This window comes from Enhydra lutris, unplaced genomic scaffold (genome assembly GCF_002288905.1).
Source record: "Enhydra lutris kenyoni isolate GAN:26980312 unplaced genomic scaffold, ASM228890v2 scaffoldscaffold1, whole genome shotgun sequence".
Classification (NCBI taxonomy): Eukaryota; Metazoa; Chordata; class Mammalia; order Carnivora; family Mustelidae; genus Enhydra; species Enhydra lutris.
The window spans coordinates 103,515,352-103,534,698 of record NW_019154085.1 but is presented as its reverse complement, the minus strand read 5'-3'; the positions used below and the strand labels follow the sequence as shown (position 1 = coordinate 103,534,698).

The window sequence follows — 19,347 nt, the reverse complement described above, 5'->3', positions numbered from 1 at the left end:
CAGCCCAGGCTCTTCCCCCTGCCCCCTGTAGCCTCCTGGCCCCTGGTCCAGCATGACCACGATGCAAAGAGAGGACCCAGGGCTCACCCAACAATGAGGGGTTTTGTCCGGTTCATGGCTATCAGCAACCACAAGCAACATGGCACCTGGGGAACCCCCAGGAGCCCCTGGAATAGGTACTTGGAGAACGGTAGCCTGCTCTGGGGCTCGCTCAGTAAATGGGCTTTGAATATGGCCCAGAACGTGCAGCCGTGGATGTAGCTCTGTCCCTCAGTCCATGAGTGTCCCCTTTGATGGTGTACCTCGGCCCCCATGGCCCTCAGCCAACACACAAGCCAGTCCCAGACTCATAGCCCATGGCTTTCCACTGTGAGCTCCGGGTGGTGTCCTTGGATCTCTGAACACTGTGGCCTTGCTCACACGGCTATGGTCCGTCTGGTCCACCGACACAGACTCAGCACCTTCTATGCGCTAGGCTTTACACACGTAGTCCTGCCTGCCGCCTTACCAAAAGCCTATAGGTCGGTATAGCCCCATTTTGCAAGTGAGGAAACTGAGGTCCAGAAGCTTCATTACTCACCTCTGCACCTTTGCAGGTGGTCCCCACAGCCAGGGATATCCTCCCTGCTCCCCGTACCTGACACCATGAAGTAGGACCAGGCCAAAGCTGACCTCAAAGTTTTCCTAGCCAGCTGCTCTGTTTCCTTCTAGGCCCTGCCTCCCAGTCCTCACACACTGTTCCTTGCCTGTCCACAAACGGGAGTCCTACGGTGCAGGCTACATGCAAGGCCCTCCAGTCAGGGGCAGTGAGACCCTTGAGCGCTCTCCCACAGAGTGGCACAGAGTTGGGCACAGGAGGCATCTGGGCTGGACGAATTGGTGGAAGTTCTCACACATGTAGAGCCTGACATCCTTTCGGCATTAAAAACCACCTTGTCGGGGCGCCTGAGTGGCTCAGTCGTTAAGCATCTGCCTTTGGCTAAGGTTGTGATCCCAGGGTCCTGGGATTGAGCCCTACATTGGGCTCCCTGCTCAGCGGGAAGCCTGCTTCTCCCTCTCCCACTCCCCCTGCCTGTGTTTCCTCTCTCGCTGTCTCTCTCTCTGTGTCAAATAAATAAATAAAATCTTTAAAAATAAATAAATAAAAACCACCCTGTCTTCATAGGAACCCCTCCTGCCAAGAACTGTATGCAGCTCCGGCCATTTCCTGGAGCCATTTTCCACCCCCCAGGAAAAAAAAAATCCACTATTGACTATTCTGGAAAACTGACTCAGTTCTTGGAAGCCCTTGGAATTTGAGTGCTCAAGTTTGGGACCTGCCTGCTTCCTCGGGACCTGGCACATAAATGTGTTACTTTCCTCTTTCTAAGTCCGTTCTCATAGCAGAGTCTCTCTTCTTGACTCCAGATAGTAAAAAGAAAGCGTCTTCCACCTTGCCCCCCCCCGGAAATCGAGTTACCATGGAAGAAAGGACATGGGTTTCAGATTCGTATGAACTGGGTTCACATCCCAGTTCTCCAGCGATGGGACCTGGTGTGCGTAAGTTCATTAACATTTTCTGAGCCACAGTTTCCCACTCTGTAAAATGGAACTCTACAGTGATGTGAGATAAGCCTGGCGTACTAAAGGGCCTCAACAAAAATTAGCCATTTATATTTATTGTTTTGATGGCTCGTATACCCCCCCAGCACCTACCTGTCTGTTCCCATCCCTTGGGCCAGACTGCAGGGTCCAGGCAGAGATGACATTGAAGGCCTTGACCACTGTGCACGTGGGGAAGAGGGAAGCCAGGTACTCTGCATTGGATTCGCGGTGCTGGAGGTGCTCCTGCTCTGTGGGGTTGCTCACGTCCACGAGGATCTTGCCAGCCAGCTGGTCGCTGAGGCCACACAGAGAGGAGTAGTGCTCCCGGAACATGGCCACGAAGATGACGTCAGGGGAGTCCACTGCCTCCGCCTGGAAAGTCACTTGTGCTGCTGAGGGGAACAGCCCAGCCGTGCGTTTGGGGTTGCGGCTCCCCACCACCACGCTAAAGCCAGAGCCCACCAGGCGTGTGACCAGGGAGCGGGCAAAGTCCCCGCTGCCCAGGATGCCCACTTTGGGGGCCTCACTGGGGGTCTCGGCAAGGCTCCCATCACTGTCCACCAGGCGGCGGCTGATCAGTGGCTTATCCATCTCTCCTGACACTTGGGTGGCTGGAAAGAAAGCAGAACTTGATCAGCGGAGAGCTCCCAGACTGTCCTTCATACCACCTTCCTCTTACTTGTCCATTGTAACCACATGGTGGTCAAACATTCACCCAACAGACCTCCATGGGTGTTAACAGGTGCCAGTACCGGCTGAGCGAGGCCTTCCCCAGGAGGGCACAAACTCAGAAGAGTGGGAAGGACCTCTGCCTTCCACCCTCTTCCCACTGTCCTGAATTATTTCCTTGGGACAAACATGCAAATTTGCGTAGTGCTGAGAAAGAAGTATATAGAACTTCCATATGAGGGTGCCTGGGGGGCTCAGTCGGTGAAGCATCTGCCTTTGCCTTGGGTCATGATCCCAAGGTCCTGGGATCGCGTCTGTGGCAGCCTCCCTGCTCAGAAGGAGTCTGCTTTTCCCTCTATCCCCCGGCCCCGCTCATGATCTCTCTCTAAATAAATAAATAAATAAATAAATAAATAAATAAAATCTCTCTCTTTTTTTTTTTTTAAGTAATGCTTGGGGCGCCTGGGTGGCTCATTCAGTTAAGTGTCTTCTTTTGGCTCAGGTTGTGATCCCGGGGTCCTGGGATCCAGCCCTGCATCGGGCTCCCTGCTCAGCGGGAAGCCTGCTTCTCCCTCTCCCAAATCCCCTGCTTGAGTTCCCTCTCTTGCTGTGTCTCTCTCTCTCAAATAAAGAAAAAAAAATCCTTAAAAAGATAAAAAATTGAAAAAAAGGAATGCTTAAAAAAAAAAAAAACCCACCAACTTCCATGATGAATGCTATGCAGTGCCATACTTCTTTTCAGAGGAGTATGTGATAGATGGATGGACAGTGTTACTGTCCAGGAGTGACCCCCACCTCACCGCCGCTGGGTATTTTCTGATTACTAGGAAGAGTGACATGTCCCTGTGCTTGTTCACATTTTGCATTTTGGGAAGGCACCTCTGTGCTCTTCCTTGAGTAGATGAGCAGCTTGAAGGCAGGAACCTCATATTATTTGACTTTGGATCTCACCGTTTTTGTCCCAGGGCCTGGTACAGAGCTGGAGTTCAATGTCAGCTGAGTGAATGAATGAACACTGACCTCTGCTCTCTCAGAGCGGGGCTGGAGTGGGACGTGACAGTGAATGGGACCCTGAGATTGCATGGGTGCCCTGGGATCTCCTTTACTGAGCCGGACACATGAGTGGCCATGGTGGAAAACCTGGGCTTGAGCCAGGAGCTCACAGTGAACTTGGGCAGGAAAAATTCTGCTGACCTTGCCACCAGCTTCAAACTGAAATTTGCCATTTCCTTCGAGCATGAACGTAAGCAGCAGACCCCAACAGTGCTGGTAGTCAGTGCTGACCATATCCCAAGTTCTTCAAATACTATTTAAGAGTTCTTCAAATACTATTTAAACTTGTCACTCACTTAAAATTATGGTAGACATACAATACATTTATAAAGCAAGTATTAACAGATGTGAAGAAATAGATGGCAGCACAATAATGATAGGGGACTTCAATACCACCCCCCAACAATGGATAGATCATCCAGAAAATCAGCACAGAAACGTTGGACTTGGACTACCGCTGAGACCAAACGAACCTAACATATACACAGAACATGCCATCCAAAAGCAGCAGGGTGCACATTCTCATCCATCCACAGAACACTGTCCAGGACACATCACACATTAACTCATAAAATGAGTCCTACAAATTTATAAGGATTGAAATCATAGGAAGTATCTTTTCTGATCACAACGGTCTATAACTAGAAAAAGGGCAAATTTACAAATATGTGGAAATTAAGGCATACATTACTTGTCCTTTTTCTTTTTCTTCTCAATTTTTTTCTTCTCAATTTTTTATTTAAATTCTAATGAGTCATGATACAGTGTAATACTGGTGTCAGGAGCAGAATTCAGTGATTCATCACTTACATACAACACCCAGTGCTCAATATAACAAGTCACTTCCTTAATGCCCAGCACCCATCTAGCCCATCCCCCAACCACCTCCCTCCCCCACCCCTCAGTTTGTTTTCCATCTTTGTCTCTTATCGTTTGTTTCCCTCTCTCCATTTCTGCCCCTCTCCTTGTGTGCATCTGTTTTATTTCTTAAATTGCACATATGAGTGAAATCATGTGGTATTTGTCTTTCTCTGACGGACTTAATTTTGCCTGACATACTACACTCTGGCTCCTAAAACAGACACCTAGATCAATGGAACAGAACAGAAAGTCCAGAGGACCTGGGTGGCTCAATTGGTTAAGCGACTGACTCTGACTCAGGTCATGATCCCGGAGTCCCAGGTTCGAGTCATACATTGGGCTCCCAGCTCCATGGGGAGTCTGCTTCTCCCTCTGATCTTCCCCCATCTCATGTTCTCTCAAATAAAAAAAAAGGATAGAAAGTCCAGAAATGGACCTACAACTATATGGTCAACTAATCTTCGACAAAGCCAGAAAAGAATACCCAGTGAAAAAAAGATTGTGTCTTCAACAAATGGCACTGGGATAACTGGCCAACAACATGCAGAAGAATGAAACTGGACCACTTTTTACACCACACACAAAAATGAGTTCAACATAGATGAAAGACCTAAATGTGAGACAGGAATCCATCAAAAATCCTAGAGGATGGGGGGCCTGGGTGGCTCAGTCATTAAGCGTCTGCCTTCAGCTCAGGTCATGATCCTAGGGTCCCGGAATCGAGCCCCACATCAGGCTCCCTGCTTGGTGGGAAGCCTGCTTCTCCCTCTCCCACTCCCCCAGCTTCTGTTCCTTTTCTCTCTGTGTCTCTGTCAAACAAATAAATAAACTCTTAAAAAAAATCCTAGAGGAGAACACAGGTAGCAACCTCTCTGATCTCAGCTAGAGCAACTTATTAGAAACGTCTCCAGAGCCAAAGGGAAACAAAGGCAAAAATGAACTACTGGGACTTCATCAAGAAAAAAGCTTCTGTACAGCAAAGGAAACAACTAGAAAACTAACAGGCAACCTGAAGAATGGGAGAAGATATTTGCAAATGACGTATCTGATAAAGGGTTGGTAGTATCCAAAATCTATAAAAAAATGTATCCAACTCAATACCCAAAAAACCCCCTAATAAACTCTTGGACAACCAATGAGCCAAAGAAGAAATCAAAAGGGAAATTCAAAAATCTTGAAACAAACATGAAAATGCAAACTCAGCATACCAAAACTTACGGGATGAAGCAAAAGTGGCTCTAAGAGGGATGTTTGTATCTTACAAAAGAGGAAAGATCTCAAACAACCTACATTTACGCTTCAAGGAGCTAGAAAGAGAACTATTCCAAAGTTCTAGCAGAAGGAAAGAAATAACAAAGAGCAGAGTAGAAATAAATAAAATAGAGGCTAGAAAAACAATAGAAAAGATCAACGAAACTAAGATCTCGTTTTTTAAAAAGATAAACCAAATTGATAAAACTTTAGCTAGACTAAGAAAAAATAGACTCCAAATAAAAAATGAAAGGTATATTTCAACTGATACCGCAGAAATACCAAAGATCATAAGAGACCACTACAATTATCAAACAATTATATGGCAAAAAATTGGACAACCCAGAGGATATGGATAAATTCCTAAAAACCTACCATCTATCAAGACAGAATCATGAAGAAATAGAAAAGCTGAACAAGCCAATAATGAGTAAGGTGACTGAATCAGTAGTAAGAAATCTTCCACCAAGTATTTCAAGAAGATTTTTAATGCTAGCCCTTCTCCAACTGTTCCAAAAAAATCAAAGAGGAGGGATCACTTTCAGGCTCATTTTATGAAATTAGAGTCACCCTGATACCAAAGTCAGATAAGGACACTACAAGAGAAGAAAATTATAGGCCAATATCCCTGATGAGCACAGATGAAAAAAATCTTTGACAAATTACTAGCAAACTAAATTCAACAGCACTTTTAAAAGGATCCTATACCACTATCAGTGGGATTCATCCCTGGGATGCAAAGATGGTTCAACATATACAAACCAGTAAATAAATGTGACACACATCCACAGAATGAGGGATAAAAATCATGTGAACCTACCAACACATGAAAAAAAAATCATTTGGCAACATTAACATCCTTTCATGATGAAAACTCCATTCATAGTGAAGGAGTACACCTTCAAGGTCATATATGGCAAGCCCACACCTAATATCACACCCATTGGTTAAGAAGCTGAAAACTTTACCTCTAAGATCAGGAAAAAGACAAGGATGCCCCTCTTGCCACCTCTATTCAACATAGCATAAGAAGTCTTAGCCACAGCTCTTAGCCAAGAAAAAAAGAAAAGGCATCCACATTGGAAAGGAAGAAGTAAAATTTGTTTCTGTTTGCAACTGACGTGATCTTACATATAGAAAACCCTAAAGACCCCACCAAAAAAAAAAAAAAAAAAAAGTAAATGAAAGAAAACAAGACAACCCCTCCCCAAACAAATAATTCCGTTTAAAAATGGGCAAAGGACCTAAACAGACATTTTTCCAAAGACAACATACAAATGGCCAACAAGTATACGAAAAGATGCTCAACATCACTAGTCATCAGGGAAATGCAAATCTAAGCCACACTGATGTCTCTCCTCAAACCTGTTAGGATGACTATTATCAGAAAGATCAAAAAGTCAAAAGACAGTAAGTGTTGGAGAGAATGTGGAGACAAGAGAACCACTGTGCACTGTTGGTGGGAATATAAATTGGTGCAGCTATTACAGAAAACAGCATGAAGGTTCCTCAAAATATTAGAAATAGAGATACCATAGGATCCAGCAATCCATCTTCTAAGTATATATTCAAAGGAAATAGAATCACTATCTCAGTGACGCCTGGGTGGCTCAGTTGGTCAGGCGTCTGCCTTTGGCTCAGGATAAGATCCTAGGGTCCTGGGATGGAGTCCCAATGGGCTCCTTGCTCTATGGGGAGCCTGCTTCTCCCTCTGCCTGCTGCTCTCCCTGCTTGTGCTCTTTCTTTCTCTGACAAATAAACAAATAAAATCTTAAAAAAAAAAAAAAGGAATCACTTTCTCAAAGAGATATATCTGCACCCCATGTTCAGGGCATTATCAGTCACAGTAGACAAGATATGGGAACAATGGCAAGTGTCCACTGGTGATGAATGGACAAAGGAAATGTGGTATATATACACAAAGGAATATTATTCAACCTCAAAAAAGAAGGAAATGCTGACGTTTGTGTTAACATGGGTGAACCTGGAAAACATTATGTGAAATAAGCCAACACAGAACAACAACTACTACATGATCTCACTTGTGTATGTCACACTGTACACCTTAAATATATAGTTTTGTCAATCAAACTTCAGTAAGGGTGGGGGAAAATAAAAAAAATGACAGTAAATATCACACCAGCCGTTAGATGTTGTTATTTAATGTATTCATAAAGAAGCATGTCTATTACTATGACACATTTAGAAACATTTGAGAACTACGTTTCACTGTAACTGGTCTCCTTTGTAAACCCATGTTATTCTGTGCGTGTAGGAGCATTATTTTTTTTTCAACTAACATCTTCTTGCTTGACATTGGAAGTGTTTATTATTATTATCATTATCAGTTTCAGGGGTAGAATTTAGTGATTCATCAGTTGCATACAACAGCCAGAACTCATTACATCATGTGCCCTCCTTAATGCCTGTCACCCAGTCACCCCATCCCCCCAGCAACCCTCAGCTTGTTTCCTAGTGTTAAGAGTCTCTTATGCTTTGCCTGTTTTCATCTTATTTGTCCTTCCCTTCTCCTATGTTCATCTATTGTTTCTTCAATTCTACATATGAGTGAAATTATATGGTATCTGTCTTTCTCTAATTTTACTTAACATAACACCCCCTAGTTGCAACCACATCATTGCAAATGGCAAGATGGCATTCCTTTTGACGGCTGCACAGTTTTGCATTACACACACACACACACACACACACACACACACACACACACACGCACCACATCTTTACCCATTCATCTGCTGATGGACATTTGGGCTCTTTCCATATTTTGGCTGTTGTGGACATCGCTGCTATAAACATTGGGGTGCAGGTGCCCCTTTGCATCACTATGTTTATATCCTTTTGGTAAATACCTAGTAGGGCAATTGCTGGGTCCTAGGGTAGTTCTATTTTCAACTTTTTGTTTTCCAGAGTGGCTGTACCAGTCTGCATTCCCACCAACAGGGTAAGAGGGTTGCCCCTTTCTGTAAGAACATTATTCTGAGTAGAAGTCCAGGGGTCTCACCAGCCTATGGGTCCATGGGAACCCTCGGCAAAGAAGGGGTAAGACCACTGCCACCAATGGAGCAGCAGGGATGGCTTAACCCCCTCTTCCCACTTTCCACAGCAGTCTCTTGGGTGAGGGCTGTCTATGTGTATGGCGGGTTTAGGGTCTAATGCAAGGGGGAGCAGGAGGACCAGGAGGCTGTGCTCCAGCTCTGTCATGGACCAGCTGTGTGCCCTTAGACAAGCCCCTGTGCCTCTCTGGGCCCCAGCTTCCACCCCTGCAAATGCAGATCGTGATCTCAGCTCCAAGATGACAGAAAATGCAATCTTGAAAGGTTTTGGAAAACTGTGACCTGGACATCTGACAAGGCAACAGCACGCATGCCTATCATATGCTGGACATTTCTCTAAGACCTTTCCATGAGTGATGGTTGTTTAGGCCTCAAAGGACCCCACGAAGTAGGTGCTATGATTCTCCCCCAACTTAAAGGGGGAGGAAGCTGAGCTCAGAGAGGTTGAAGAACTTGCTCCAGGGAGCACAGAGGGTAATGGGGAAAGGAGAACTGGACGCAGGTCTGCCAGCCTCTGCAGTGAGCTTCACCAAGAGTCCTATGGTCCAGACAGAGGAGCTGTCCAGAGATCCCTCGTGGGTGGTAGAGCTGGGACCCTGTGGCTGAGAAGAGGGGATCACAGTAGAAGGGGACGCACTGACTATCCATTCCAAGAGTCAGAGGACATGCTTTGCAGCCAGGACCCCTAACCTGCTCACGTGGGACTCAACTCTACGCCCTCATGGGCACAGTACCTCCCTGCAACATGGGAGAGCATTTTCCGCCTGGTTCTGGGGACAAGGATATTTTTCCAAATGGTGATGAGCTAGCCTTTGCAGATACCAGTGGGGCTCCCGACAATCCCTCGAGTGCAAACCTGGAGTTGCGTGTCTGTGGAAGGCCACCCTCGGCACCCAACTCTGCCTGGGTTCTACTTCTGACTCTGCCAACCTCTAGCTGTGGCTGTGGGCCTGCCAGTGCCTCCTCCATCTCCCCAGCAATCGAAGGGAGACAATCACAGCACCTTCCTTAACGGGAGGTTGTGGGAATAAATAAGTCAATATATGTAAAGCACTTAAAACAGCGTGGCACTCAGTGGGTGTGGCTCAGTAATAGTAAGCAGATGCTGGTACCAGCACTGTACCCATAGCAGGGACAAGGCAAAGGAAAGATGCAGAAAGCTCTGCCAGCCCCTCTTCAGCCCTGGGAAAGTGGGGAGTGTCATGACAAGGGCTCTGCCAGTGGCCTCGAGCTCCCAGGCCTGCATGGGGGATTTGGCTAAGCTGAATGTAAACCCCTCATGGGGACCCCAGCATTTCCTGCGGTCAGTCAGGGCTTGGACAGATCCACATGGTCCTTTCCCCGTCCCTGCATTGGCCACCTGCAGACACCTGCCCTGGGGTGAGGCTTGCCTTTATGGGTGTGTGGGGGGGGGGAACCACCCTGAAGCCCCCAGACTAACTTCTCCATGTCTGCTAGCAATTCGGAGGGGCCCAAGGAGCTCCCTCTGGGCCAGAAGTGTCTCCTTTGCTCTCTCCTCCCAACACATGTGCTGAACTGTCTTAAGAGAATAAAGATGAGAGGGGTGCCTGGGTGGCTCAGTGAGTTAAAACCTCCACCTTCGGCTTAGGTCATGAACCCAGGGTCCTGGGATTGAGCCCTGCATCAGGCTCTCTGCTCCGCAGGGAATCTGCTTCCTCTTCTCTCTCTCTGTGTACCTCTCTGCCTACTTGTGATCTGTCAAGTAAATAAGTAATCTAAAAAAGAGAGAGAGAGAATAAAGATGAGAAAGACATGGCCCCCACTCTTGGATGGTTTACAATTGTGCACGCATGTGTGTGGTGCGGGACACATTCCGTAAGACGCATCCATCCAAGACTGGACACAGAGTGCCAGAGGACGGAGCCCAGGAGTAGACACGGCATCCCAAGGGAAAACCAGGGAGGGCTTCCTGGCATTCGAAGCATCAGCGGGCTAGGGGAGAAACCCTCGTGGTTTACAGCCTCATGACAAACTAGACCGAATGGAGGAAGTTGGTGACAGCCATACTTTGAATCTCGTCCATGCTGAACCCCAGACTGAGCACCCCAAGGTGGAGGTGGGGAGGACTTATGTGGGGCTGGTTCCCGAAGCTCTGTGCTCAGAACCTGACTCGGTATTGCTTCCCTTCTGGGGGCCGGGGTGAAGGCAGCTGCTGCATAGGGAAGCCGTGGGCAGGGGCTGGGGTTGGGGGGAGGATCTGGGGCTGGTCCTGGCTGTGGGAGGACCTGGTGGTGGGATAGCGGAGTGTTGCTGAGCCTCTCTGGGCAGCTTCTCTAACTGAGCGGCTGCGCCAAATCACCAGCAGTTCCCTCCCAGGGTATTAATGGTCCCACACTTAGGGGCCTGCCTTCAGTCATAGACTGCATAGAAACCAAACACAAAGCATCCCTAAGTGCTTCTTGCCACCAAGACTGGGTCCTTGGCACTGGAAAGTGCCCGGCTGTAATGCTGTCTTGGGAGGCCTCCCACCCCAGGGGCAGCTCCGGCCACTACAAGTTCCGATGCAGGGACAGAGCTACCCCGGTTGGGGCGCTGGGGTCACTTACTGGGGAGAACCCTTTGTACCTCAGTCCCCTCCTTTAAATGGGGTGCTACTTATACTTCCTCCAAGGTTGTTCTGAGGATGAACTGAGTTAACGGGCAAGAGGTCAGAGCCGGGTTTTCTGACGCGTGTGCTGGCGTGTATGTGTGCGTGTATGACGTGCGTGTATGTGTGCGTGTGCATGTACTGTGCTCTATGGGGCTTCACAGGCCGCCTCCCAAAATTCTGCCTTCCAGGTGCCCAGCATAGGTCTGCTGTTGGCATGAAGGCCAGAGAAGGGAGAGCAGATGGTACAAGTCCCAGAGGCCCAGGATGGGGGGTGGCGTGGGGCCAGTGGAACCCTGTCGCCTGTCCTGTCCTCTGGGCCCTAAGGTGAGTGACTGATCCTGGCTGGGCCCTGGCTCCCTGGTGGTTCTATTTACGGAACTGGCGGAGGGAGGCGGGAGGGGATCAAATTCCAGCTGGAGTGGGGATGGCAGGCTGGGGCCTGCCGCAGCCTGTGCACAGACCAGACCGTCCACCTGCCTACATGCCCCACCCCCGCCGCCCCCCACCAAGCAGTGGACAAAACACGCACTGAGGCTAGTTGTGCAGAAACTGGCACAGACCACAGGTCCTCATCCCCTCTGGGTGTTTGCCCAGGCTGGCCTGTTCCCTCCCACTTCCCGGCAAGGTCATGGCACGGGCTGTGCTTGTGGCTGGGAGTCAATGTGGGGTCCACTGGCCTGCCTGCCCACTCCCACCCACTCCCACCCACTCCTGCTTACTCTCAGGCAGGCCACTAATGGTGGCCAGTCATGCCACGGACAGCCTGACAGCCTCTTCTGCGAGGGCAGTGGACAACCCTCAGGCTCACGTGGCCAGCGCAGTCCCTGTCCATGAAGGGGTCAGGGAGGGGTCATATGGGGGTGGCGGGGGTGGGGTAGCTGGCTGTGGCACCTTGCGGCTGGATGGAGGAGAGGTGGCTCGTGGGTGGGCTAGGGTGCCTAGTCGGCCTTCCACAGAGGCCAAATTAAGCCAACATCTCTGGTCCTAGCCGTCCCTGGAGACGGAGAAAGAACTAGAGTACAGCTCTTAATCTCAAGAGGCCCACGGTTATCTTCTAACTTTGTTTAGGTTTTATCTAGTCAGTAAAATTAAATTTGAGGGTTGGGGGGAAGACACATTCCTCCTATTACTGCTATGTTTACTTGTAAGATAAATATATTGAAAACGTAATTTGTGCTGTATAATGTTATGCACGGAATAAATCCTATGTTAACATAAATGTCAATGTAAATAAATGTGAAAGGATAAGGTTAAACTTTAAAGAAACTCTAAGTATTCTTGCTGGCCCCAGGGAATGATCCTTTACAATCCAGGGGAGGCCCATACCCATCCTGGAGACCTGAGCCCAAAGGCACCAATAACAGCCCAGGTTCCCTCCTGGGACAGCTGGGGGCCACATGCACCCGGGGCCTTGCTCGGCAGCTGCGGACTTGCGAGTCCTCGCCTGGTGGCTCCTAGGCTCACCTGAGCTGCTATACCCTCCTGTCAGCTTTGGCAAGGGAGAGACTGCCACGTTCGGTTGCACGGCTGTTAACTCTGCAATCCAGCCCTGTGCTGGGCGCATCACGGAGGTTTCATGTATATTTCTGAAGAAAGACAAACATCCTGGATCTCACAGCTTCAAAACTTACTCTGCTCATCCTTGGGGACCAAAAATACTTCCAAAATGCAGTGCGTATTTCAAGAGAAGCAGTCAGATCCTCACTGAGCACCCTGGCATCACCCCAAACTGCAAGGAGGGAATGTCCTTGGGTTTTGTCCTCGTTTTTGTAAAACCCTTTCATTAAGTTTACAGGTTTAAATCCTCCCTGGTTGTCAGGACATTGATCATGGCTCGCTCTCTGCCCACTTGCTCTTAAAGCCCTCCCAGGTCCTGCTGTGGACAAAGTACAGGCCACACACCGCTGAGAAAGCACAAAGACAGCCCACAGAATGGGAGAAAAAAATTGCAAATCATTGATCTGATAACGGGGCTTGCTCCCAAATATATAAAGAACTCTTACAACTCGGTCCCTAAAAGACAAATAACCTATATGACCATGGGCAAAGGACTTGGATCCACGTTTCTCCCACGAAGATACATAAATCGTCATGAGGAACACGCGAAGATGCCTCAGTCTCGTGAGCCCCCAGGGAAACACGAATTAAAGCATGACAGGCCACTTCATACCCCCTTGGATAGCTTCATCAATCACATCACAACGGAGTATCATTCAGCAACAAACAGCAAGGTAGCACGGCTATGGGGCTAGGGAACCCTGAGTCTTGGGAGTCACTAGGCTAAATGAAAGAAGCCAGTCACAAAGGCCACAGGCTGTATGACTCCATTTATATGAAATGCCTACAAGAGGCAAGTCTACAAAGACAGAAGTAGATTAGTGGTTGCCTTGAAAGGGGGCTGTTGTGGGGGTACGGAAAGTGCTCATGGTACAGGGTTTCTTCTCGGAGGTGATGACAGGATTCTAAAATGGACTGTGGTGATGGCCGCCCAACTCCGTGAATATACTAAAAACCACGGGGTTATATACTTGAAATGGGAGAGTTGTATGGTAGGTGAATTATAGCTCAGTGAAGTTGCTATTTAAAAAAAGAAGAAACTGAAGGATGCCTGGGTGGCTCAGTTGGTTAAGTGTCTGCCTTGGGTTTGGGTCATGATCCTGGGGTCCTGAGATCAAGTGCCATATCAGGCTCCTTGCTCAGTGGGGAGCCTGCTTCTCCCTCTCCCTGCTGCTTCCTCCTCCTTGTGCTCTCTCACTCTCCCCCTAACAAATAAATAAAACCTGAAAAAAAAAAAAAAAAAGGAAATTGAGATAGTATAGCCTGATGTGTGTGGACAAACAGTAAACTTCCTTTGCATGGGAATCCAAGGCCTCCTCATGAGCTTAGAGCATGGATCCCGTGACATCAGTGCCGGTGGTTCTAAGTTATTCCCTGGTTGTGTCCCATATATCTGAGTTTCTCGGCCCTGTGTCCTCTAGAAGTGTAAGTGTGTAGTCAACACTATTAATAACTGTTGTAGGGGAGCAGTGCCACAGGCCACTGGTCCTCTGGCTTCTGGGTGGACCCTGCAGGTTTTGCTCACACAGCTCCCGCTCTGAGCTCCAAACCATGCAAGCAGACAAGCCACCGAGGGCCATGGTGCACGGCACACGAGGAAGGTGCCGAGGTCTGAGGCCCGCTCTTCTAGCTCCCGGGATGCATCCATGAACAAGGCCGATGCATGCCAATGAGAGGGAGTACGGAAGCATCCTCTGCTACTCTCGCCAATGGCAGAGGGTTTTTATAAGGACACGCAGCTGGAAACTAGCGTCTAGCCATGAATCTGCCAGCACTAGGTTGGATCCATTCCTCGTACCCCCACCAAATGCATCCCCTCTTTAATGAGGGAGAGGAGCATCCCCTCAGGGGTGCCATCAGGGTCACTGGGAGCCTGTCTGGGTGGGCTAGGCTGGCTCCCCTGAGCGCAGCCATCAGAACATGGGCTCAGGAAACAGCTGGATGTTTCCGACTTATGCAGGTTCAGTGGCCTTGATAAACTGCAAGGCAGGCCAGCAAGAACACAGGCTCCGAGAGAGCTGGGGTCAGACTGCAGCCCTACCACTAACTTGCGGGGTGGCCTCAGCAAGTCCCTTTACCTCTCCGAGCCTCAGTTTCCTTATCTGTACTACAGAGTAACATTACCTACTTAAAGGAGACTTCCGAGGATTATACGGATCGGCAAAGTGCACGATCCGAACCTGTTCAATTCACTCCCTTTTCATTTTGTTCCTCCCTGTCCAGGGTTTTTGAAAACCTTCTGTCTGTGTAAAGCAGGAATAGACGCACACAAATCAATACATGGCGTTCTCTGCTGAATGGAAAAATTTACTCTGAAATTTTCTAAAAATGTGCTCAGAGATAATGGCCTGGAGCTAGGCACACATTTCCCACAAAGGCAATTGCAGGGAGGGACCTGCGGCTCTCTGGGGTTCAGGGAGTGGGGAGAAGAGGGGGTGGCGGAACAGGGACAGGGGGAGGACAGGAGGGAGAGGCTGGGGTCAGAAGTGGGGCACCAGAGTGGTCTGGGACCAGGCCGTGGGCTTCTTGAGCTCTCCGAGGATGGCTAGTCCCAACATCTGGCTCCCCCCAAGGGACGGTTGTCATGCCACTGGTGTCCCCAGGCCCCCCTTCCTCACCAGGATCCCCAGCTCCTGGATCAAACCTGCACCGGCTGCTTCTCTGCTTCCACAGCCCTGAGAGCAGCCCCCTTCCCACTGACCGCATTGCTCTCTCTCCCGTCTGCCCTCTCCCCGGACTCTAAGCTCCTCACATGTGGGAAATGAATCAAACTCACTTTTGTTAGCCCAGCACCCAACCCCTATCGGGTCAAACCTGAGCCTCACCAGGGTCATCTGGAGGGCTTGCTAAAACTCATTGTTGGGCTCCATCCCCAGAATTTCTGACACTGCTGCTCCCAGGACCACACTTTGAAAATGACTGCAGGATACCTTTGCAAAAGGTGCTGTGTGAAGGGTGAACCACTTCAGGTTCGATTTTTTTCCTGGGTTTTTATAGTCAGGCCCAGCTCTTCACCTGTCTCCTCCGTAAGTCCTCCCTGCCCCCCTGGGACCCCTCCTACCAGAGCTCTCTCCCTGTGCTCCTCCCAGCCTTGAGGGTTAGGTGCCCATGCCTCACCACTGCAGCCCCCTTGGCTGCCCAGAGCTGGGTCCTTCCGGGGAGAAGGGGGTCAGGGCCATGGAAACATTACTCCCTGAGCCCATGAGGCAAACTCTCCACGAAGTGCTCCCACAGCCCCTCCCCTCCCACACATGGATCACCAGACCCACTGCAGCCGGAGAGTAAAGAGGGGGCAGCACTGGGCTGTCCCCATACAGATTCTGGGGACCCAGGAGCCCCCAACACCTTGACTGGGGACATCTTCCAGTTACCTGGCTGGCCAAGAATTCAGTTGGCCTGATTCAGCATCCGGGGCTCTTCCGCTACCTCAGTTTGACAGCGAGGCCGGGAAGAAGTGTTCAGTGGACCAGTTCATTACCACCCACAGCCCTCACACAGGCAGGATGGTGGTCCATGCTGGTTAGGAGGAGTGGAAGGGGGAAGTCCCCATGGTCAGCACCAAGGCTAGCAGCTTGATGCAGAGAAGACACTCAAGCCCTTAGGGTCCTCATGCTGCCCAACCTCAGGGGGCCCCATCCACATTGTAATCCACATGAATAGTAACTTCTGGAGTTGTGCAGTGCACAACCCGTGCAGTGTTACACAACAGTTGGTCCTACTGATCCTGAAAAATGTCCTCATTTGATATTCCCTGAAAACCTATGTCCCTAGTAGGTATTCTGGCAGGGAGCCAGAAAACAGTCCATCCTCTTGGGGCTCTTTAAGGAAAGGCCAGCTACAGCCTGTGATGAGGAGAAGAATGCTCACACGAGGGCATGCCCAGGCGCTGTGGGAGCCAGGGAGTGGCTTATCTCTGCCCAGTGAGGTCAGGGCGCTGGCACGTGGGGGCAGCCAGCTCCCTACGGGCTGGTTCATCCAGCCAGGCTGGAGGCTATCAGGCGGCGGCAGCTGAATCTGCAGTCTCAGCGTCTGGGCCTGGGTGCCTTCTTGCTTTCCAGGGATACCTGGAGCCACAGAGCCCGGGGCCAGATGGGTCTAATGGGCTGTGGCAGCCCCGGACCCCTCTCCCCTTGCCATGTTGTAGGTGTGCAGAATCAGAGATTAGAGCCCTCTGTTCCTGGGCAGAAGGAGGTGTGGAGGCAGGGAAAGGGGCACAAGCAGCTAAGACAAACCAGGGCAGCTCCAGGGGCTTTGGCCAAGGAACTCAGCCTGCCTCACTGGCCTGGTTGGGGATGGATGCATGCTTCTTCTGCTTTGTCCAGCCAATGGGACACTTTTTCAAAGAAGCCTCGAAGAGGCCCTCCCAGTCCTTCTGCAGCATCTTCCTCTGGGCTCCAAGGGACACTGAAGTCAGCCTCCAGTCTCCAAATATGGGTAAGGTCCTGCACTGACTTCCCACCCACCCACCATGGGCTGGCTCTGTGCAGACCTCTAACTTGGGCAAGAATCCCTGAGAGCTCAAAAGGCAGCCTTGGGAGACCTCCTGACTTCGTCCCAGACCCTTAAAACGGATCAGATCTCACACTCTGGGCTTACTTTGCATTGACATGGGACCAATGACGGCACATTGATGGTTTGCTTTTCCATCGATATGGGCCACTTCGTACTCATTTCTATGTCCCTAGCACCTAGCCTGGGACCTGGCACCGACTAGGTGCTCAATTAATGTTTGTGGCTTGAACGACTCAACCGCTAGTTTCTGTAGCTAGGGGCAGAGCATATTCAGAAGCCCTTGGTTGTTCTCCTCGGAACCTAATGGGCCCTCTTATACTCAGTGGTGATTAAATATCACGACTTTCTAACCCTCACCATGGCCCCGATCCTGTTGTTAGACCTGGTCAGGCATTTCGCTCTTCAATACACTTAATCACACAGAAGACTTATGTACAGATGAGTTTAAACATTGAAAATAAACAGAAAAACATGAAGAGATTCATGCAGCTCTGGCCAAAGTAGAAAATCAAACAGCAGCTGTGAGCCCTATCAGGGTACAGTCTGGTATGTGGGTACCCACAGAAGAGGGTTTCAGGAATGCTAGGTCAATGGCTCCAGGGCCTGTGGACTTTTGAGCCTGGAGGGGGTTTGGTGGGGGGAAATAACCATTCGAGATGGTCTGCCCAGTCTCCATGAAGCAGGGGTGTCCAGGGGCCGGCAAGGCCCCGTTGTGGCCTCCCCGCTCACACCTCATGCTTTTTTTCTGGACACAGATGTAATCTTTTTGCCTGGAAGTCCCCTTCCCTCCAAATGACAAAATTCAAGGTCCAGCAGAAAGGCTACCTTTTCCATGAAGCCCTCAAGGTACCTCTTGTTTGAGACAGAACGAACCCCCCAATACTTCAGTCCTCTTGACTCGGCACGGGTACTAAGATGGGACCAGCATACAATGGTGGGTACTTTCCCTTAGAGGTCCAAGGGGTGGATGGTGGTAAGGACCTGAATCCCCCCACCCCAGTCTCCATCACCCCGCACCCAGGTGCTAATGTTGACATTAAAACTAATTCCCTTTGAGAGAAATAATTCACATTTCCCATGCAGGTAAAAAGAATAACAGTTTCTGTAAGACCTTTCCTGTCGTATGAATCTGAAATAAACAATCCAAGTAAAAAGCAGGCTACTTACTATGCAAAGAGAAGCAGCTTAAGGGAAGTCCCCTAGTTCCCCTTCCCTCCATGTGACAGCCCCTAAAGCCACATCATGTAGAAATTCTGGGCCTCCCCGGGGCAGTAAGGTTCATGCTGGGCGGTCCCATCCCAGCATCTAGCCTGGGCCTGACACATAGCACACCTGCAATCATGGAACAGCAGTCACGGGGAGACGTGGCCAGACTCACACCATAGAGATCTGACCCTGGACTTGCACTCTCGGGGTGTGGCCTGTGGAATGGCCGTTACTTCCATTTTACATATTCCATACTGTATTCCATTTTCCATACTGTAAAATGGCCGTTACTTCCATTTTACAGATGAGAAAACTGAGGTCCAGTTAGGACTTCCGTAAGGTCCCAGAGTTGGCTCTGGCCCTAGTCCCAGCCGGTTCCAGGATTCAGGCTGCCTCTAAGGTAGTGAGGCCGGGCAGCTCATTGCTGTGGGAATGACTAATAGCTGGTCACCTGGTTACACGGGGCTCTGGGGTGGTCTGCTCCCCTCCTCACGGCTTTCCTCTGCCCTGCTGAGCTGCCCAAACTCAGACTTTCCAACCTCTCATTCTCAGCTATTTCTGCAAACACGGGGCCGCCCTCTTTCCTAGCTTCTAAACCACAGCAGCTCAGGTCCCAGGCCCTCCCTCTCTCCAGCTGGAGGTTCAGGAGGCAAGAGCAAGGCTCCACCTGACTCCAAGCACCCCACCCTCCGATCCTTCAGGGCTGACCTGAGGATCGGTGGGTGGGGGGACAGGATAAAGGATGCCAGTCTCAAATCAGGGTTTAAAAGCTGGGTTACAGCCACACACATCTTAATTGGTCCATTTCTATGTTCTCTGTGGCCATTTTTCCTTTCTGATGGACTCTTACAAACATTTTACTGTTATATTTCTTGTAATACTGCCTGGAATCATTATCTAGACATCATAAAAAAATCATTATTATTTCTAAAAGAAAGGCTGACAATTCCTACAAAAGAGAACAGAAAA

General features: G+C 49.6%; 1 protein-coding gene across 3 annotated transcripts in view; it reads right to left on the bottom strand.

Moving 5' to 3' along the window:
• LOC111142840 (STEAP3 metalloreductase) overlaps positions 1 to 19,347 on the bottom strand; it is a 47,210-nt gene that overhangs the window by 15,991 nt on the left and 11,872 nt on the right. For all 3 annotated transcript variants that reach the window (XM_022496171.1, XM_022496189.1, XM_022496180.1), the window contains exon 2: positions 1,696 to 2,195. In XM_022496171.1, coding sequence (XP_022351879.1) covers positions 1,696 to 2,195 — 500 coding nt within the window. The remainder of the gene's footprint in view (positions 1 to 1,695; positions 2,196 to 19,347) is intronic.